General features: G+C 47.0%; 1 protein-coding gene across 1 annotated transcript in view; it reads left to right on the top strand.

Moving 5' to 3' along the window:
* The window catches only part of LPCAT2 (lysophosphatidylcholine acyltransferase 2), a 157433-nt gene that overhangs the window by 122051 nt on the left and 12448 nt on the right, over positions 1 to 22934 (top strand). The window contains exons 11-12 of the mRNA XM_030204309.1: positions 1712 to 1865; positions 9644 to 9742. Coding sequence (XP_030060169.1) covers positions 1712 to 1865; positions 9644 to 9742 — 253 coding nt within the window. The remainder of the gene's footprint in view (positions 1 to 1711; positions 1866 to 9643; positions 9743 to 22934) is intronic.

Genomic DNA, 22934 nt, shown 5'->3' with positions numbered 1-22934 from the left:
GGATGTGGTAGTGTTGTTTGGCAAATGAAAGAGCAGACTGGAAGGAGGTCAGTAAGAATTTGAAATGTATGAAGTCAGCATGGGCACAGGATTTCAGCCAAAGGCATTCAGCAGATCAAGCACAGGAACATAGGTAGCGGATTCTAGAGGTCAGCCAAGGGTGTGGTTTGGTACGCCTTACAGAAAGAGGAATTGGAGGAGTGAGAGTAGTCAGAACAGAGGAGAGAATAGTAGTATAAGAAGAGACAGCCTCATTGACAGACTTGGATAACATATAGGCATATTTTCAAAGCACTTTGGGAGGCTAAGTTCCATAGGTTTCTATGGAACTTTGGGAGGCTAAGTGCTTTGAAAATGAGCTTGATGGTGGTTGACGAGAGGTTTGAAATATTGGAGGACAGAGTAGAAGAGTCAATAGCCTGAAGATTCCTAAATGTAAATCCATAGCTCTTTCTTTCTTTCCTAAACTTCATTCTAGCCCTGGAGAAATAGATTGCACACTTTAGATTCTGAAGAGCTTTGCTTTACTATCTAGCCTGGACCAAGGATTTCTTCAAGTCTTCCAGCTATTGGTAGGTTTTCAAACTCCCTCAAGGGCCACAGTGGGCTCTCTTAAAGCACTCTGCCTAACTGGATATTCGAGTACATTGCGTTTTTATTATCAACAGTCCATCTTGCCTGCTCCATAATTTGTTGCAGCTCATAATCTCCAAGCCAAGGCCACTTTTGTGACAAATTATGAGATTGTCCCCACTGTCTGGAATTTGTAAAACAGCCACTTGGACTTATCTACCTACTTTTGCCAAGTGTCTAGATGTTTTTTTCTAGATCAAATGATATATTCAGTCAGACTGTTCTTCAAAACCTTTTTGCATCTTAAGCCTCCATCCACCCTAAGTATATTTTGTAAGTTTCTATATGGAAGAAATGTTAATTCAAGAAACCCTAAGCTTTGGAGCCACTGTCAGTGAGGCTGCTTGGTCTATAGAGAAAGCAAGATTATTTACCTATAATGGGGGTTTTCCACAGACCCCAGCCTAATGTAGACATGCTATCCCTCTAACCTCTCTCCCAAGTAGTGTTATGTGAATTTGAATGCAACTAGTTTGAAAACAGAGGGAGCAGTGGAGGCAGCATGGGAGAATGAGAACATGCTCAGCAACATCTTTGAAACTTGTTTTGAGCTTTACCAAGTAGCTGTCAGATTATGTACTCTAGCTTTCAGCATGTCTCCATTAGGCTGAGGCCTATGGAGAACCTACCATTACAGATAAGTAATCCTGCTATCCCTCTCATGAGCACTTATCCAGGTAGGAACAGCTCCTACCCGGATAAGTGCCTTTGAATATCAACCCCCTTGAATCTAGCTTTTGCGCATACCAGTAACCAGTGAAGCTTTCATACCAGGAGCAAAGTAGCTCCTGAAATTTGTTTGAATTCTTGGTTTCCAAAAAGTTCTTGATGTCCACCCAGTAGTTTCTTCTAAAAATGCTTGATGACTGTGACCCAGCTGTACACAACCTCTTATAGCAGCTTGCTCCGTGAATGGAATCCTGTAATGTGATTTCTCAGTACAGCTTGGCCAACCAGCTCCAACAAATAGGGTATCCATATTGCAGAATGTCATGTTATCAACAGTCACAGGTATTGATACTGTACACAGTGAGGCTTTCTTAGGAACCTGTGTTCTTTTGTTTTTATTTTTTTTCAGCCTAAACTGGGATAATATCAGACAACAGCTTGATGAATTTGCTGAAGCTGCAAGAGCATCAAAGGGAGGAAGGATTAAAATTGAGGAGTTTGCCAGTTTCTTAAAGATCCCTGTGTCAGATGCTCTCAGAGAATTGTTTGCACTCTTTGATAGGGTAAATATCTTTGAATTCAAATTTTGTGGTTTATAGTCTCTCTCTTTCTTTCTTTTTTTTTTTTATGTGACGTTTAGACATGCTAATTTTTGTGTTTTGTGGTCAGCAAACACAGTGCATAGTTTAGGGGCTCTTTTACTAAGACGTGTAGGCACCAACACGCATCAAATTAGAATTATCGCCCGGCTACCGCGTGCCCCAAGCGGTAATTCTAATTTTGACGCTTATCCAAAATGCACCGCAGAAAATAATTTCTATTTTCTACTAGGTGGCGCTAACCAGGCAGTAATTGGCAGTGTATCTGCGCTGACGATTACTGCCCGGTTAACACGTGAGACCTTACCGCTAAGTCAGTGGGTGGCAGTAAGGTCTCAGGCCCAGAATGGATGCATTCTGATTTTTATTTTGCCGCACATCCATTTTCGGCAAAAAAATAAAAAAGGCCTTTTTTGCAGGCGTACTGAAAAATGGACCTGCACACGTCCAATACACGCACCTACACTAGCGCAGGCCATTTTTCGCCACACCATAGTAAAAGGGCTCCTTAGGTTGTAGGTTCATTACCCTAAACACCAGCAGCTGGTGACTTCAGCAAGCTCCTCAAGCCCTATCTGTGTTAGAATTTGGTCCAGTTTGTAGTTTTCACCAAGTTGATTGGAATTCCAGGTTTGCTGCTGTCCTGCACATCAAGAAGCATGTGGAGGTTTGTTGAAATCATGTGTTACCAGCACTAAAGAAATCAGCAACCACTTAGAAGGAACCATCAACAAAAAAAAAATAGTGGGGTAATATTTTCACAGAACAGTTTGCTCTATAAAATAGATTGGTGTGAGAGAGAGCCTGCAAGTAAGGTACCACCAGAGGGTGATGAAGAGGGACTATCACCTGGTCAGCAGTTCATGAACAGATGGGGAATGTCCTTTTTTTTTTTTTTTTTTTTAATTGTGGAGACCAAGGAGGTTAGATTGAGAACAGGAGAGGGGATTGCTAGCAGTAGGCATAGATTGCCACCACACTGGTTCACCCAAAACAATAACAAATGCTATTGAAAACAAATAGCAAAAGATTATTAGAAATAATGGACTGCCTATTCGTGGTCCATCTGTAAAAAGTCAAAAGCTGTTCCCGTTGAATAGGCAGTGCCTTAAAGGTGGAGGACAAAAGATTCTTTTTTTTTTTTTTTTACTTAAGCTTTCCATGTGTATAAATATCATGAAATAAAAACTGAATAGCACTAAAACAACTTCAAAAATTATTGTAGCTGGTAGAAACAGGACTAATAAAGGCTGTAATTTGTGCTCATTTTTCTACACTGTTCTATACAATACAGTAATACATGGCCAAATTTTAGTGAGGATATCCTGTTTCTCCGAGGACAAGCAGGCTGCTTGTTCTCACATGTGGGTTGATGTCTGCGGCGGCCCAGGAATCGGGAAAAATTTTGCAAGCAAAATAATAGTCTTTCCAGAGAGTTTCGTCACGTGAGCAACCTGAATGACTTCTTGCCCGTGCCTCTTTAGTTCTTTTATCTCCGCGGTGAGGTGCGGTTCGTTTTACGCGTCGCTCCTCTCTCAGGCCCAGGAAGAACTTCTCTGTAAGAATCGCTTTTTACTCGTTTCTGTTTTTTCTTTTAAATATTAAAAAAAAAAAAAAAAAGTTTAGTTACAAGTAGTTTCCCGTACTTCTTTTACTTTTTCCCCTGTTAGTTTCCTTTCTTTTTCGACGCGGCCGGCCTTTTGGTCACGCGGTCGGGTTTTTCCCCTTTTTTGTGCTTTCTTTTTTGGCACAATCGTGTCGTTTGGTTTCACTGAAGCCGTTTTTTCTTCCATGTCATCGAAGACACCCAGTGGCTTCAGACGTTGTACTCGGTGCAACCGGACCATCTCAGGTACAGATACCCACGCCTGGTGTATCCAGTGCCCTGGGCCCAACCGTAGCCCAGCTGCCTGTAGTCTGTGTCTTCGTATGAAGAAACGGACCCAAGTGTCTTGAGAAGCCCAACGGGAAAAGCTTTTTGGGGCTCAGTCCGGACCTTTGACGTCGACTTCGGTACCGAGGTTGGCGGCGTCGACATCGACAGGAGCATCGGCGTTGAAGAGAGAGGTAATGGCTGCTGAGAGACCAACTCACGCTGGGAGCAGTGAGGCGTCGAGTGGGTCTCCACCTGTCACGAGGCCTCCTGATATGCAGGCCCCCGGGACTGGCCTTCATTGGACCCGGCCCCCAGGAGACATGAGGATTCCACGTCTTCCTCATCGGTACCGAGCAGACTCAATGACTGGCATCGAGAGAGTCAGCACCGAGAGAACCGCTCCCCCTCGGTACAGGAGGTGTCGATGCATCGGTCTCTTGGCAGCCCGGTATCTACTCCCGAGCCTCCACGGATTCTGACACCGCCTGTTCTACCGGCCCTGCATCCTTCTCTTATGGTGGCTCTTGACGAGCGTATCCGGGCCTTCTTTCCAGAACTTCTGGAAGGCTTACTGCGACAATCAGCTTCGGAATCGGGGGGTGCTTGCGCCTTCTGTGCCATCTGCTGTAGTGGTGTCTGGCCCTTCTCCTGTGGTGAGGTCTCCGACTGCTGACTGCGGTGCCGCCTGCGGCATCGGTGTCAGCTGCCACGCAGGTCGACTCCCCTTCAATGCTGGTGGAAGGAGCTTCGCTTCAGTCGGATCGTGCGTCGACTTCTCGACATCGCCACAGAAGACATCGTTCCTCGGCATTGAAGCAGGTCCAGTATCAGAGTACCTTGACACAGGTTGTGTCTGACACTTAGCAGGAACACTCATGGGAATCAGAGGAAGATCCCAGATACTTCTCTTCTGATGAGGCCTTTGAGATTCCCTTTGACCCTTCTCCTCCGATGGAAAGAAGACTATCTCCACCAGAGAGTCTGTCTTTTTACTCTTTTGTCCGGGAAATGGCTACAGCTATTCCCTTCCCTGTGGAGGTTGAGGATGAGCCCAGGTCTGTCATGCTGGAAGTCCTGGATTATTCTTCTCCACCTAAAGAGGCTGTGACAGTCCCTCTGCATAAGGTACTGAAGGAAGTCCTTATGCGAAACTGGTCCGCCCCTCTGTCTGGCCCTGTAGTTCCCAAGAAAGCTGAGTCCCAATACCGGATCCACAGTGAACCTGGATTGATGAGGTCCCAATTACCCCACAATTCCATGGTGGTGGATTCCGCTCTCAAGAGAGCTAGGAGTACTAGAGACTATGCTTCAGCGCCCCCAGGCAGAGAAGCTAGGACTCTTGACTCTTTTGGGAGAAAGACGTATCAGGCTGCTATGCTTGCTGCCAAGATCCAGTCATACCAGCTCTTCATGAGCGTACACTTGCGGGACTCGATAAGTCATCTGTCCAGCTTGGTTGAGGCGCTCCCTACGGAGTTGGCCGAGCCTTTACACCAGGTGGTCAGGCAGCAGAAGGCATGTCGCAAGTTCCTGGCAGGGTTACTTAACACTTTTGACGTGACGTCCAGGATCACTGTTCAAGGTATAGTGATGCGCAGGCACTCATGGCTGCATGTCTCTGACCTGGAACATTCTTTCCAGCAGCGGATGGCGGATGTTCCTTGCCGGGGGGACAATCCTTTTGGAGAGAAAGTAGAGGATCTCGTTAATCAGATTAAGAAGCATAATGATGCAATGGATTCTCTCTCCCACCAGGGCGCCTTCTGCTACAGCCTCCTCATCTAGGAGGTTTTTTGGAGGGAAGAGAAGTGCTCCCTATTCCTACTCTAGGCATAGATACACTCCTGCTTCTTGGCAGCCTGCCCAGGCTCAGCCCCAGCACACTCGTTCTCGTCAACACTCTGCTCCCCAGCAAAAGCAAGAGATGAGCTTTAGACTGGCTCCAGTTCAGCATAGCCCCAGTAAAAGTGTCTGTACCGGACGACTTGCCGGTAGGGGGGAGGTTGATGTTTTTTCACCAAAGGTGGCCTCTCCTAACCTCCGACCGTTGGGTTCTTCAAATAGTCCGGTTAGGATACACCCTCAATCTGGAATCCAAACCTCCAAATTGCCCACCAGGAGCTCATTCTTACAGCTCCCAGCACAAGCAGGTACTTGCAGAGGAACTCTCCACCCTTTTCTAAAGGCCAGTGTGGTCGAACTCGTTCCACCAGGGGAAGAAGGGCTGGGATTCTATTTCAGGTACCTCCTTGTGCAAAAGAAAACAGGGGGGATGCGTCCCATCTTAGACCTAAGGGGCCTAAACAATTATCTGGTTCGAGAAAAGTTCAGGATGGTTTCCCTGGGCACCCTTCTTCCCATGATTCAAGAGAACAATTGGCTATGCTCTCTGGACTTAAAGGATGCTTATACACACATCTTGATACTCCCAGCTCACAGGAAGTATCTTCGATTTCGGCTGGGAACTCAGCACTTTCAGTACTGTGTACTGCCCTTTGGTCTGGCGTCTGTGCCCAGAGTGTTCACAAAGTGCCTGGTGGTACTCGCAGCGTCGCTAAGCAGACTGGGAGTGCATGTGTTCCCTTATCTCAACGATTGGCTGGTGAAGAGCACCTCGTAGGGTCAGTGAGCTTCAGGCCTTGGTAGTGCATGCACCTTATATCAAGTTTCATCACAACAGAGTAGTCCTCCGCCCGCACCCTATGTTCCTGCCAAAGGTGGTGTCGGAGTTCCATCTGAACCAGTCAATTGTCTTGCCAACATTTTTTCCCCGTACTCATACCCACCCTGGTGAAAGCAGTTTACATACCTTGGACTGCAAGAGAGCATTGACTTTTTATGTGGAGCGGACCAAGCCCTTCAGACAGTCCGCCCAATTGTTTGTTCCTTTCGACCCCAACAGGAGGGTAGTCGCCATCGGAAAACGCACAATTTCTAATTGGTTAGCGGATTGCATTTCCTTCACTTATGCCCAAGTTGGGCTGACTCTGCAGGGTCATGTCACAGCTCATAATGTTAGAGCCATGGCTGCGTCAGTGGCCCACTTAAAGTCGGCCTCCATTGAAGGCTGCAACATGGTCATCAGTCCACACATTCACATCTCACTACTGCCTTCAGCAAGATACCCGATGCGACAGTCGGTTTGGGCAGGCGGTGCTGCAGAATCTGTTCAGGGTTTAGAATCCAACTCCACCACCCTAGATCCATTTTGATTCTGTTCCAGGCTGCACTATCAGTTAGTTGATTTTGGTTTCATGTCAATCTATGTTATGTCCTCACCGTTGCAAGGCCCAATTGACCAATGTTCATTGTTTTGAGTGAGCCTGGCTGCTAGGGATACCCCACATGTGAAAACAAGCAGCCTGCTTGTCTTCGTAGAAAGTGAAGATACTTACCTGTAGCAGGTATTCTCCGAGGACAGCAGGCTGATTGTTCTCACAAACCCACCCTCCTCCCCTTTGGAGTTGTTGTTTTTCTTGTTTTTATGCTTTTTGATTAAATTAAAGAGGCACACTCGCGCATGCGTGGTTCGCGTTGCTCACGCGATGGAACTCTCTGGAAAGACACTATTATTTTGCTTTTTAGACTGATATAATAGGTGATTCATACTTCTTAAAATCAGTTTTTTGCCAAAAACATTTTGAAAACCTTAAAAGATCCTTCAGATTTCCATTGTTCTTGACTACCTAATAATAGTCAAATCACAAAAGGGCATTTGTCTTAATTGTACTATTCTTCATGCTAATTTGTTTAGAAAAGCTGCACATATAATTGGTGGTTTAAATCTGCTAGGTAAGACTTTCTGAAACAGATATCTGAGTGGATAAACAACTGTTTATTTCACCACTGTCATCTTTTTAAAGTCGATCAATGGCTAAGAATATTGATTCTCCCAAGGAAGCTCCATGTCAGTCAGAAAAACTTTATTTTAGATCCTTACATAAGTTTGTTTCTGATGGTGCTATTAGTGTGTTAATCAGAGCTAAAATGTTGGGCCTTTGTTTGATGATCTCTTATGAAAATAAGCCTTAAATACTTCTGTTTCTATTTTCACAGCTGACATTTCTAAACTTGTAGCTTCTTTATCCTGATGTTGATTGAATCAGGAAGGCATGAGGAAGTGATCTTTAACCACTAAGAAACGCAAACACACGACATAGCTTTTTCAGTGTTCAGATGTGCAGACAACCCATCTGTACCCTTTACACTAAGTTAATGCTAGTTCTAAGTTTAAACGACATTAATGAAAAGGAAACATCTTTCTGTCAGAAGGAATTTGGGTTTTTTTCCCCATTTCTTTTCTTTTTAATATTTCATACACATAATTTTTTTATGGAGCTTATTTAGTTTACAAATTATAACCTTAAATAATTTCAAATGTGTGAAAGTATAGTAGCTGTATTATACATATCATATAAGCCCCAACAATATCACAGTAGGTGAACATGAACCTACCCAATCTTGGAAGCTAAATAGGACTGGGTCTTGGAAAAGATTAAGGTGCTGTGGGCTTCAGAAGGGAATGCAGATCATGTAATATCTTGTGAATTCCATCATAGTAATGTGGTAAGTCATAATAACTAAAGTTTGCAAAAAATGGCCAAGGTACTTACCACCACTGTACCTTTGTTCATTTTAGCAAATTGATAAGTATGCTTATTGGTTTCTCCATATTTTGTAGATTAGGGATGATGATCTCATAGTTTTAATGTCTATCAAATATCAAGCACATTAGTTACAGCATATAATGGCATCCTCAGCTCATCAAGAATATCAGCAATTCACTGGAGCAAGTGTTGCTTCCAGTATCATCTCTATGCGGACGACACCCAGCTGTATCTCTCCACACCAGACATCACCGCGGAGACCCAGGCAAAGGTATCGGCCTGTTTAACCGACATTGCTACATGGATGTCCAACCGCCACCTGAAACTGAACATGTCCAAGACTGAGCTCATCGTCTTTCCACCAAAACCCACTTCTCCTCTTCCTCCACTTTCTATCTCAGTGGATAACACCCTCATCCTCCCCGTCTCATCTGCCCGCAACCTCGGAGTCATCTTCGACTCCTCCCTCTCCTTCTCAGCACACATCCAGCAGATAGCCAAGACCTGTCGCTTCTTCCTCTTCAACATCAGCAAAATTCACCCTTTTCTCTCTGAACACACCACCCGAACTCTCGTCCACGCTCTCATTACCTCTCGACTTGACTACTGCAACTTACTCCTCACCGGACTCCCATTTAGCCATCTATCCCCCCTTCAATCTGTTCAGAACTCTGCTGCACGTCTTATATTCCGCCAGAACCGATATACTCATATCACCCCTCTTCTCAGGTCACTTCACTGGCTTCCAATCCAATACCGCATTCAGTTCAAGCTTCTCCTTCTTACCTACAAATGTACTCAATCTGCTGCCCCTCACTACCTCTCTACCCTCATCTCCCCTTATGTTCCCACCCGAAACCTCCGTTCACAGGACAAATCCCTCCTCTCAGTACCCTTCTCCACCACTGCCAACTCCAGGCTCCGCCCATTCTGCTTCGCCTCACCCTATGCCTGGAACAACCTTCCTGAGCCCTTACGTCAAGCCCCCTCCCTGCCCATCTTCAAGTCTCTGCTTAAAGCCCACCTCTTCAATGCTGCCTTCGGCACCTAACTCTTACCTTCAGGATATCCGGACTGCCCCTATCGTATTGTCTACTCGCTTGTCCTTTAGATTGTAAGCTCTTTGAGCAGGGCCTGTCCTTTTATGTTAAATTGTACAGCGCTGCGTAACCCTAGTAGCGCTTTAGAAATGTTAAGTAGTAGTAGTAGTAGTTGTTAAATTGACTTTGGAAAGTTAATTCTTCTGTTTTATTTTATAGAATGATGATGGCACCATAGATTTTAGAGAATATGTGATTGGTATGGCCATAGTTTGTAATCCTGCCACTACTGAAGAAACTATTATGATGGCATTTAAGGTAAGTTATTTTCATACCAAACAAACTGAAAATCACTGATGTTCAGGTGGAAAAATAATTTTGTCATTAACGAGTAGTGAGAAGACCCAATTCCTGGGGATCTAAGGTGCAGCAGCAAGGAGGGAGGGCAGAGGAGGACCTACTAACTGGGTGCCAGTTAGTGACCTAGTTCTGTGCCTCTGTGACATTCAAAGTGATGACAGCTCACTGTAAAAGCACATCTGATCCATGGTTGCATAGCCAAAGGGGAGAGCCCTTTGGAGTGTATCAAGGAGTTTCTTGATCATTCAGTGTCTCTCATTTGGGTAGTAGGATGGGGAAAAAGAAGAGTAAAAATCAAGGCGATTGGGGAACCTAGACTCTTTTATTATGGTCTCTTGGACTGTGTTGTGTCCTGTGGCATTTAGCATCTGGGGATAATTTGTCTATTGCTTGGAGCTCCTGGGGAGGTTGAGCCAGAGCGATTGGCAGAAGAATCTTCTTGGAATCCAGTTCCTCACTCACCACCCCTGGCACCAACTATGGTTTTAGACTTGAACTCTTGGTTCCAACTCACAGGGTGTCTGGTGGTAACTAGAAAGAACAGAACTTAAATCTATTTGTTTCCAGCAAGGAGAGTAAATAGGAGCATCTTTTAGAAATTCATGTTCCCAGGGTAGGGTTACCATACATCCCGTTTTACCCGGACATGTCCTCTTTTTAAGGGCATATTCGGGCAGGCGGGCCTCAGGGTGTCCTATCCTCCCCTCGCCTCGACCTTAGTGTGGTGCCCTGGTAGTCTAGTGACCTTTTTGAGGCAGGAAAGAGCCCCCTCTTTCCTGCCCAGCACGTCTGCAGACTGCCTTTCTCCCAGCACTGATTCAAAATGGTTGCCGAGTTCAAGTTATGGCCTCGTGAGACTTCCACCAGGGCACCACACTAAGGTGTAAAGGAGGGGAGGAGTAGTAAATGGAATCATGGGTGGAGGGAGACTGGAAAATTGGGGAGGGGATCTACATGGGGGGGAGAGAGGGAATCTGGCTTTCCTTTGGAGGGGGGCTCAAAGTGATAGGGGGTGGGGTGCAACAGGTGGCGGGGTATTTATTTTTATTTTATTTTTGTTACATGTGTACCCCGCGCTTTCCCACTCATGGCAGGCTCAATGCGGCTTACATGGGGCAATGGAGGGTTAAGTGACTTGCCCAGAGTCACAAGGAGCTGCCTGTGCCTGAAGTGGGAATCGAACTCAGTTCCCCAGGACCAAAGTCCACCACTCTAACCACTAGGCCACTCCTCCTTTTTTCTTTTTTTTCTTAGGGCAAATATGGTAACCCTACCCCAGGGTCTCTTTAGAATTTAAGAGTGAATGGGTTAATCCACGAATGATGGCTAGAGATGAGCAAACTTCTCCTCATCAAAGTCCTTTGAAGTCTGTCGTATTTTCTGGATGTTCAGGCTTTGAAGGTCCTTTACTCTTGAATTCTCTAAGACAAGTAACTAATCTTCAGATCTGGTAGATGGTAACCAAGATGGAGGTTGTTCTATCTGGCTGCCCATTTTCTGGAGAGACTTTAGTGAAGGGTAATTTGGTTTTAGAGAATAAGTTGTAAATGGTAGAAAATGTTTATATCAAATCTACATTAAATGTTTTTACCTGTAGTATGCCGCCATCTTAAGAGTTGCTTAAGTAATATCTTATTAGATGTTCTCCATTTCGATCCTGGCTTTCTTCTTGCTATTAGATCTTATGTACCAGATATAGTGAGGAGAGGAGTGTTCAAATCAAATTTACTACAGTTGCTTATTATACTGATGTAAATGTTCAGAAATGCATATCACAGTGGCTTACAATACTGAGCAGAGCAGCAGAAAAGGTCTGGTAAATTTAATAGCCCTTCTTGAAACTTATTCAGGAGTTCACCAACATAACGGTGACTACCTTTGTAGCAGCCAAATAAGGTCATGTAAAAAGCAAACCTATCTTTGCCTGCTAAGTTAAGTCTGAATATCGACTTAATCATTCATGCGCTAGCCGGCGTTGAAAAGCCCGGATATTCAGTGCCGGTTGCCAGAAATGGCCCAGCATGCAGCCATTTCCTAACTGGCTAGGTTAGGGGTGGCATGGGGCAGAGTATGGACAGAACAACAACTTATCTGGTTAGCGGTGATCTAATAGGTTTTGGTACCCTTTTACAAAGCTGTGGGAAGGCGAATGAACAGGTAGCACCCACCAAATCGGCACTACCACCAGGGTAGCTCATGCGCCCGGCAGTAATTCCGAGTTTAGCGCATGACAAATCCCACGGTAGAAAATATTTTTCAATTTTCTATCGTGGAGGGCGTTCCTAGCGGTAATTGGCAGTGAGGCCACTTTGGCGCGTGCTGCATGGTTACTGTCTGGGTAGCACGTGAGCTAAGTCAGTGCCTGGTTGTAAGGGCTCAGGCCATAAATAGGTACGCACTAGTTTTAATTTTTGTGCATTAAAAAATGGCCTTTTTCCCAGCTGTGGTAAAAAGTGGCCCAGCTCACACCCGAAAGATGCGCCCACACTACTTTTTTTAAAAATTTTATTTATAACTTTTTCAATTATAGTCAAGCAAAGCTTGTTTTGAAAAGCAATACATTTCACATATAGTTTAGTCAGGAATACAATATTATTAAAGCAACAGTTTTGAAATTTCTCGCTCAAGTCCACATATTTGGAGCAAGATATTAGGAAATGGCATATATATTAGGCAAAAATTTCAAGATTAAAGCAAACAAAATGCTAACAGGTAACATTACACAGTGTTAAATTTCTCAATTAAAGGGAGAATAACATTTTAAGCACCCCTATTTTGCCTTGATGCTAGAAACACTGTTAACTGAGCTGGGTCAAAGAAAACATATTTATTCGATTGGTATCTCACTATGCATTTACACGGATATCTCAAGCAAAATGTAGCACCCAGCTGTATGACCCCTGGTTTCATTAGAAGAAATTGTTTTTGGATAATGTGTTGAGAGGCTTTTTTTTTTACGGGAACAGCTGATGCTTTACCATAGTCATAATTCATGTCTGTCCTGAGGTTTCTCCTCCTGTCCAGGCCAGTTCCAATCTCAAAATGGCTGTTGCATCTCATGAGACTGCTGCTTGATCATATGGAAGCCATTTTGAGCAGGAGCCGACCATATGCAGATGTGCCTGGGTACGCTGCTGCCCACTACCACCACAGTAGGCCTAGGAGGGGGCTGCCTCCAGCAGGTGGTCTTGGAGGGGGGCTCTTTTTGGTTAGGTGGGGGTTAGGGCCAGTTTCTTTTTCAGCTTTGGTTTCTACTGAAACCAAGTGGCCAATTTTGGTCGCAAATTATTTTGGCAGAAACCGAAGATCATGGTTTCAGTTGGGCTCTACAGTGCACTAGTGCTTCATGATTGGATAAAATAATTACTTCTGCTGATATAAAATTTCCTACTCCATACCAGTTAGCCAACTTATCCTTTTGCCTGGCAAACACATATATCTACCTTCCCAAACCATATGCGTGATTGACTCACCTTTGTGATTGACTGTCCTCCTTCTTATATCAGACAGATCTCTTTCCTCCATTCCAGTTGGTTTCAGATCTGCGAGCCAAGACTGCTGGCGCAGGATGTTCAGGAGTACGATTACTTGTCTCCACTCAGCCAGGAATGTCTGAGTTCTCCTGTGTATGGGGGTCTGAGGCACCACCATAAATCCCCTCTTGTGCTTCCAGCACTTGTAGTCACTTCTGCCGTGTCTTCTCTATTCCTGCACAGTCTTTATACAAAGACCGGGGGGTGAGGACTTAAGTTTCCTGATGTTGCACTGTGTCTGGTGTGTCAGACATCTACAAATCTACTAATTCCTTCTTATAACTCCTCCAACTATCTGTTTGATGACAAACAGGACAGGAACAGCTTCTCCGACTAGCTGTGACACTGGATCTTCACTGCACTGATCAGGGGTGAGAAATCCAGTTTATGATAGTCAGTCCAGATACTTCTCACTGTGTCCAGGCTAGAACTAGTTCTTACTGGTGCAGATACAATAACTGGGAACAGTGGACAAAGATGGTATTCAGTCTTCAGCCAAGCAGCATGTCCTTGATAACTCAGCACAACTTCCCAAAAAGCTGCAAGTCAGGGAATCTTGCAGGAACCATGACGGTATGTTAAAAACATGGTTTGGGGTATAAATTAGATCTCAGGCCCACAAAGGTGACTTAGGAAACAGCTGTAGACTATCATAGGCCTCCAGGCAGTGTCATGAAATCTAAATGCACAAAAAGTGTTGAAATATGACAGTAAACATCCAGAATATCTGATGAGTAAATGGAAAGAGAATCCACATAGAAAAGGACAGATTTGGCAAAAGAGGAGAGCAACTCTTCAAAGAATTAGATCAGCAAATGAGGAAAAACAAGTGACATGCATAATACAGTGATTTGTTGATCAAAACTGGACATATGAATATTTAAGTTGAACTGAAACCTAAGGATGATTGAGTGAGCAGTTGCAGCCTAGGACAGCAGATTACAGATGAGAATAATTTAAAAAAAAAAAGTACAACAGACTAGAGATTGGAACCAGTATAAACAGGAGCAATCTGAAAATGGCTGCTACCAGGACCTCCCACGGCAATCTCGGCGGCCATGTTGGCTGAGGAACTGGCGGGGACAAGAGCAACTGGGGATCACTGTTGCCCTGAAGAGGCTAATAGGCTACCAGGAGATTTGAAATGTATCCCTGGGCAGCCCGAGGGGGGGGGGGGGGGGGAACTACTAGCCCACCAAATGTAGGCTCTGGGAAGGCCTTTGGATGGTGGGAGAGCAGAGAGAGTCCGGAGGGTAGCAGTGGCTGCTGATCTGGGGGGAGGGAGTGAGAGGAGGAGCCTTTCTCTTGGTAACTTTTGGTCTTGCACAAATTCTTTTAACAGTGCTAAATGGTTATTCTGTGAATTATGTGGAGAGAGAGAGAAGATACTCAAGTACCAAGAAAATGTGGTAGAAAGACACTGAAATATTCCTTAGCTTATTGAGTGCTACAGGCTTGATTTAAAAGGAACTTTCAAGCATACCTTGATAAGTTGCTTATACTTGTTTTATATCTTATTAACTCTAAAAGGAAGCTCTTTTTAGCATGATGCAAGTACTACAGTGAGCTTCATCAGTAAACTTTGAGAGACTAAGATCATACTCCACATACCCTGGCTTTGGAGTAAGGTTCATCACTGTCATGGTATGTTCAAAACTAAATGATCTGAAGACATTACCCCTGAGACAAACACATCAAATTTAAAAAGAGAGCTCATGTACTATCCCTTTTATCCAAAGTCTTACATACAGAGAGGAGAAATCTTGGATTAATCATCTTTGGTCAGATCCGGTTTTATTATGTTATGACCTGTTGACCAGACACCGAGTAATCTAGTGGAATGCCTTTGGTATTCCAGGACAAGGAAGGATATACTGCCCAAACCACCAGTTGCTAGTGTTAACAGCATGGATGGTGAATGTTCATTTGTACTGTAGTAATCTCCATCTTCCTTTAAAAAACAGTTCTTATTTTCCAGAAAACAATCCTCTAGAACATAATACAGCTTCAAGTGGCAAATATTCTTAGTGCTACTTAGGGAACCTTACTTGTTCTTCACAAAGCCTACTTTTCATCATCTCATCTAAGTGTCACCTCGGTGAATGTGCAATTCATTGTGATAAGTTTCTATTGATGATGTTACAGTATGCTGCTATCACTATCACTTCCTCCTGTAGTTCAAGTTCATTGAAGGGTTATGGTATTCAAAATATCCAGTTGATCTCCTGTATCATGAAAACACAGCATGATTCTAGGTCAGCTCCAGGAACTCTTTGGTACCATAGAAACAGCATAATTAAAATAAGTTCTTAGTAGCTGTGGCAGAGTAAATGAGCCTCAAGCTATCATCTCCCCATGTCAGCAGTTTTCTGTGACAATACCAGCTGCCCATCTTTACTATCTTTCTATTGAAAAAAATAGTAGTTAAAACATGATCTTGCATTCATACTATCCCAACCCACTACTGTATTGGTATTTTTGTACAAGCAGTACTTTGGGCTTTTTCAACGGATAGAAAGCTTTCTAATCAATTCAATCTGGGTGTGTTAAAAAAGCAAAAAGTAAATAAACCGCTGTGTGATTTCCATTTCTCTGAATGGCTTTGTCTTTCTACGTCCTTATCAAGATACGTCCTTCAAAACTGAACACAATACTCTCATGTGCAGCCTCACCAACAACTTTTACAGGGACACCCCTGTACCCCCCTCTGTGCATCCTAGCATCTTTCTGGCCTTGGCCAGTGCCTTGTTTCATTGTTTCATCACCTTGAGATCCTCAGACACTATCAGCTGAAGACCTCTTTCCTGAGTTGTGTTTATCAATCTCTCTGTGCCTATCTGGTACTTCACCTTTTGGATTTCTGCACACCAATTGTATCACTCTGCACACCTTTGCATTAAATTTTGACTGCCAGACCTTTGACCATTCTTCTAATTTTTGGAGCGCTCTCCTCATGATTTCTACTCCCTCCGGGGTGTCCACCCAATTGGCTAACTTTGTGTCAACTGCAAAGAGACAAACATTTCCTTATAACCCTTCAGCAATGTATCTCACAAATATATTACCCGACCCCTGAGGCACTCCACTACTCACCTTCCTTTCCTCCAAGAAAATTCCATTTACCACCACCCTCTGTCGCTTGTCTGTCAACCAGTTCCTCATCCAGCTCACCACTTTGAGTCCTAAGTTCAGCCCTCTCAGCTTATTCATGAGTCTTCTGTGAGGAACCTTATCAAAGGCTTTGCTGAAATCCACGTAGATTACATCTAGTGCATGTCCTTTATCCAGTCCTTTGTCACCCAGTCAAAGAAATTGATCAGATTCATTCGGCAGGATTTTCATTTGGTAAAGCCATGTTGCCTCGGATCCTGCAACCCCATTGTATTCTAGAAAGTTAACTGTCTTCATTTTTCAACAGCAACTCCATTATTTTTCCTACCACTGTCATAATGCTTACTAGCCTGTAGTTTTCTACTTCTTCCCTGTCCCCGCTTCTGTGTAGAGGGACCACATCCACGTGTCTAATCCCATGGAATCCCTCCAGTCTTAAAGATCTAATAAATACCTCCTTAAGAGGTCCTCCACAGTATCCTAGGATATATCCCATCCGGCCTCATAGCTTTGTCCAATTTTAGATTTTCAAGTTGTTTATAAATGCTTTTTTCCGTGAATAGTGCAATTCCCAAGTATACCCTCGTCAGCCAACCACAGCCCTCCTCCAGGATTTTCTTCCATGAACACTGAAGAGAAGTATTTGTTTAGCACATTCACTTTATCCCCATCAACGATTAACTTTCTATATTTTGCGTTTCTAAAAACTGCTGTGAATCTTTGTGATAATTCAGTCTTTTTGATGTATAGCTTTTAGTTTATTCATATTGAGGGGCATTTTGGAATGGATGGTTTAAGTTAAAAAGAAAAACAAATACACATCTAAGTCAGGACACCTGAAGTTCTAATACTGTTTTAGAACAAGATCTGCTGACATAGAACCTATTCTAAAATGCAAAATGAAATGGACATCTATGTAGCATGATCATCCATTTTAGAAATAAAAATGTCCAAAATATGGATGACCATAACATTAGCCACATAAATGTTCTTTTCACACAACAGTTGAACTTCAACATTGTGAAATAACAACCATTCATAATGCCCCAAGCTGTCGCATGATCCCCCTCTTGAGCACCCTGATCTACCTCTTGTTGCCCCCCTCTTGAAATCTCAATCCCCAACCAGCAAACACCCCCCCCTCAAAAAAAAGTGTTGCTCCCAAGTCTTACCCTCACCCACCCCTCTCATCCTCTCCTACCCACCCAGGATGTACTTGGATTGCAGTACCGGGCCGTAGCAGTTGTGCTGTGCTGCTGGCAGAGAGGCCAGCTTCAAAGACCCAGGACTGTAGTTCACCTCAGAAGTAGGTCCTGAGGAGGTGAGAGAAGGGTTGGGTGAGGATAAGACTTGGGGAATGGTGTTTTTATTTTTTAAGGATAAGATTTGGGGGGGGTGTTTTTTTTGGGGGGGGGGCTGGTTTTGCTATTCGGGGATTAGATTTCAGTAGGGGCAAGAGGTGCATCGGAACCAACAAGAGGAGATTGGGAGGCTAAAAACAATATGAGGGTTAGGACAGGGCTTTAGAATTGCCAGTGGGCCAACCAGAAGGGGGGATGTAAGGTTTGGGGGTGCCTGGGTGCACCACCTCACTGAGGATGATAATGGGGGCTCAGCATGCCCTATGCAGTGTATACAAGGCAGATGCTGGGCACACTCCTGCATGTACCACACAAGGTTTGCACTTAGCAAGTCACTTAACACTCCATTGCCCCTGGTACAAAATAATTCTCCGAGGACAAGCAGGCTGCTTGTTCTCACGACTGAGTGACGTCCGCGACAGCCCCCACCAACCGGAACAAAACTTCGCAGGCAGTCCCGCACGCAGGGCACGCCCACCGCGCATGCGCGGCCGTCTTCCCACCCGTGCGCGACTGTTCCCGCCAGTCCTTTCTTTTCCGCGCCTGGAGAGAGACGTGTTATCGCCTCTCTGGTTCTCAGTCCCGGAAACCGGATCGCGTTGTTCGCGTATCTTCGTTATTTTTTTCATTTAACTTCATTACCGTGTTTTCCCTTTAGTTTTTCCAAAAAGAAAAGAAAACGCGCTGTACTGTTTTTCCCTCGTCTTCTAGCGGGGGCGTCGCGTTGCAGCCTTGTGGCCGCGCGGTCGATTTCTTTTCGAGGTGTGATTTTACCGCCACTATCGACGACTTTGATTTCACTGACGCGATTTTTCCGTCGATGTCCTTGAAGGTCCCGAGTGGATTTAAGAAGTGTGGTCGGTGCGGCCGGCCTATCTCGCAGACTGACACTCATGCTTGGTGCCTCCAGTGCCTCGGGCCGGAGCACGATACCAAGTCGTGTACTTTGTGTCTTGGTCTCTGGAAACGGACTCAGGTAGCGAGGCAAGTTCTTCGGGACCGTCTTTTTGGAACTTGCGCCGGCCCCTCGACGTCGACCTCGACGGCATCGGTATCGACGGCCGGTTCTTCGGTACCGGTATCGATGTCGACGAAATCGGCACCGATGTCATCGACCCCAAGAGCACAGGTCCCGTCGGCCCTCCGGTGACGGCAGGGGTGAGAGGCCGCGTGGGCAGTCGGCCCCGGTCACTCCCTCTACCCAGGGCCCTCGGGACCGAACCCTGTCGGACCCGGTCCCTCGAGGCCGAGGGGGATCGACCTCCTCCATCCCACCTAGCGCCGATGACGGGCATCGCAAGAAATCCAAGAAGCACCGTCATCGGTCGCCATCAATGCATCCGGCCCCCGGTGCCGGAGAGGAGTCGACGCCGAGGAAGCGTCCGCGTCGAGAGGAGAGGTCCCCCTCTGTAGTAGAGGTACCACCGCGTCAGGGTCCTAGCACTTCGGTGCAGTCTCCTGGACCCGAGCAGCTTCTGGCACCGACGCCTCTACCGGCCCCTCCGTCTTTCCCGGCAGCGGGCCTGGACGAGTGCCTCCGAGCCATCCTTCCGGGGATCCTGGAAGGGCTGATGCGCCAGACTGTGCCGGCGCCGGGGGTGGTTGCGCCCTCGGCGCCGTTGACCGTGGCGCCGGCGAGCTCTAGCCTGGTGCCGAGGCCTTCGACGCCGCTTGCGGCGCCGGTCTCGACCGCCACGCAGGTGGAGTCGACGTCGATGGAGGGAGCTTCGTCCCCGCCGGCGCGGGAGTCCACCACTCGACGACACCGAGGCCTCGGTGCCTCGACGTCGAGCCGGGCCCGGTTGAGGACTCAGCTGCATGAGCTTATGTCCGACACCGAGGAAGAGGCCTCGTGGGGGGAGGAGGAGGACCCCAGATATTTCTCCTCAGAGGAGTCTGTGGGCCTTCCCTCCGACCTTCACCAGAGAGAAAGCTCTCCCCTCCTGAGAGCCTCTCCTTTGCCTCCTTTGTCAGGGATATGTCTATCTGCATTCCCTTCCCCGTGGTCTCTGTGGATGAGCCGAGGGCTGAGATGCTCGAGGTCCTCGATTATCCATCACCACCTAGAGAGTCCTCCACGGTGCCGTTGCACAATGTCCTCAAAGAGACACTGCTTCGGAACTGGATGAGACCATTATCTAATCCCACCATCCCTAAGAAAGCAGAGTCCCAATACAGAATCCACTCGGACCCAGAGTTAATGCGGCCCCAATTGCCTCATGACTCAGCGGTCATGGACTCTGCTCTCAAGAGGGCATGGAGTTTGAGGGATACCGCCTCGGCGCCCCCGGGGCGGGAGTCTCGCACTCTGGACTCGTTTGGGAGGAAGGCCTACCAATCTTCCATGCTCGTGACCCACATCCAGTCGTACCAGCTCTACACGAGCATACACATGCGGAATAATGTGAAGCAACTGGCGGACCTGGTTGACAAGCTCCCGCCGGAGCAGTCCAGGCCTTTTCAGGAGGTGGTCAGGCAGCTGAAGGCGTGCAGAAAGTTCCTGTCCAGGGGTATATATGACACCTGTGACGTGGCATCTCGTGCTGCGGCCCAAGGTATAGTGATGCGCAGGCTGTCATGGCTGCGTGCCTCTGACCTGGACAACCGCACCCAGCAGAGACTGGCCAACGTCCCTTGCCGGGGGGATAATATTTTTGGTGAGAAGGTCGAGCAGCTGGTGGACCAACTGCATCAGCGGGAAACCGCCCTCGACAAGCTCTCCCACCGGGCGCCTTCAGCATCCACCTCAGCTGGTGGACGTTTTTCCCGGGCCCGGCAGGCTGCACCCTATGCCTTTACCAAGCGTAGGTACAACCAGCTGGCCCGAAGGCCTCGTCAGGCACAGGGACAGCCCCAGCGCGCTCGTTCTCGTCAACAGCGTGCGCCTAAGCAGCCCCCTGCGCCTTCACAGCAAAAGCCGGGGACGGGCTTTTGACTGGATCCACGGGAACATAGCCGCCCTCAAAGTGTCCGTACCGGACGGTCTGCCGGTCGGAGGGAGGTTAAAATTTTTTCACCAAAGGTGGCCTCTCATAACCTCCGACCAGTGGGTTCTCCAAATAGTGTGGTGCGGTGCGGATACGCCCTGAATTTGGCCTCCCTGCCACCAAATTGTCCTCCGGGAGCTCAATCATTCAGCTCCCATCACAAGCAGGTACTTGCAGAGGAACTCTCCGCCCTTCTCAGCGCCAATGCGGTCGAGCCCGTACCACCCGGGCAGGAAGGGCAGGGATTCTATTCCAGGTACTTCCTTGTGGAAAAGAAAACAGGGGGGATGCGTCCCATCCTAGACCTGAGAGGCCTGAACAAATTCCTGGTCAAAAAAAAGTTCAGGATGCTTTCCTTGGGCACCCTTCTGCCAATGATTCAGAAAAACGATTGGCTATGTTCCCTGGATTTAAAGGACGCATACACTCACATCCCGATACTGCCAGCTCACAGACAGTATCTCAGATTCCGCCTGGGCGCACGGCACTTTCAGTATTGTGTGCTGCCCTTTGGCCTCGCCTCTGCCCCACGGGTGTTTACAAAGTGCCTCGTGGTGGTAGCGGCGTATCTACGCAAGCTGGGAGTGCACGTGTTCCCATATCTCGACGATTGGCTGGTCAAGAACACCTCGGAGGCAGGAGCTCTCCGGTCCATGCAGTGCACTATTCAACGCCTGGAGCTGCTGGGGTTTGTGATAAATTACCCAAAGTCCCATCTCCAGCCAACCCAGTCTCTGGAATTCATAGGAGCTCTGCTGAATACCCAGACGGCTCAGGCCTTCCTTCCCGAAGCGAGGGCCACCAACCTCCTGTCCCTGGCTTCCCAGACCAGAGCGTCTCAGCAGATCACAGCTCGGCAGATGTTGAGACTTCTGGGTCATATGGCCTCCACAGTTCATGTGACTCCCATGGCTCGTCTTCACATGAGATCTGCTCAATGGACCCTAGCTTCCCAGTGGTTTCAAGCCACCGGGAATCTAGCAGATGTCATCCGCCTCTCCACCAGTTGCCGCACTTCACTGCACTGGTGGACCATTCGGACCAATTTGACGGGCGTCCATTCCAAATTCCACAGGCCACGAAAGTGCTAACGACGGATGCATCTCGCCTGGGGTGGAGAGCTCATGTCGATGGGCTTCACACCCAGGGACTGTGGTCCCTCCAGGAAAAGGATCTTCAGATCAACCTCCTGGAGCTCCGAGCGATCTGGAACGCACTGAAGGCTTTCAGAGATCGGCTGTCCTGTCAAATTATCCAAATTCGGACAGACAATCAGGTTGCAATGTATTACATCAACAAGCAGGGGGGCACCGGATCTCGCCCCCTGTGTCAGGAAGCCGTCGGGATGTGGCGTTGGGCTTGCCAGTTCGGCATGCTCCTCCAAGCCACGTACCTGGCAGGCGTAAACAACAGTCTGGCCGACAGACTGAGCAGAGTCATGCAACCGCACGAGTGGTCGCTCCATTCCAGAGTGGTATGCAAGATCTTCCGAGAGTGGGGCACCCCCTCGGTGGACCTTTTCGCCTCTCAGACCAACCACAAGCTGCCTCTGTTCTGTTCCAGACTTCAGACACATGGCAGACTAGCGTCGGATGCCTTTCTCCTTCATTGGGGGACAGGCCTCCTGTATGCTTATCTTCCCATACCTTTGGTGGGGAAGACCTTACTGAAGCTCAAGCAAGACCGCGGCACCATGATTCTGATAGCGCCCTTTTGGCCCCGTCAGATCTGGTTCCCTCTTCTTCTGGAGTTGTCCTCAGAAGAACCGTGGAGATTGGAGTGTTTTCCGACTCTCATTTCGCAGAACGACGGGGCGTTGCTGCACCCCAACCTTCAGTCTCTGGCTCTCACGGCCTGGATGTTGAGGGTGTAGACTTCGCTTCGTTGGGTCTGTCGGAGGGTGTCTCCCGTGTCTTGCTTGCCTCTAGGAAGGATTCCACTAAAAAGAGTTACTTTTTCAAGTGGAGGAGGTTTGTCGTTTGGTGTGAGAGCAAGGCCCTAGAACCTCGTTCTTGCCCTGCACAGAACCTGCTTGAGTACCTTCTACACTTATCAGAGTCTGGCCTCAAGACCAACTCAGTAAGGAATCACCTTAGTGCGATTAGTGCTTACCATTACCGTGTGGAAGGTAAGGCCATCTCTGGAGAGCCTTTAGTCG

This window comes from Microcaecilia unicolor, chromosome 5 (genome assembly GCF_901765095.1).
Source record: "Microcaecilia unicolor chromosome 5, aMicUni1.1, whole genome shotgun sequence".
Lineage (NCBI taxonomy): Eukaryota > Metazoa > Chordata > Amphibia > Gymnophiona > Siphonopidae > Microcaecilia > Microcaecilia unicolor.
This window is presented reverse-complemented; position numbering and strand designations above follow the sequence as displayed.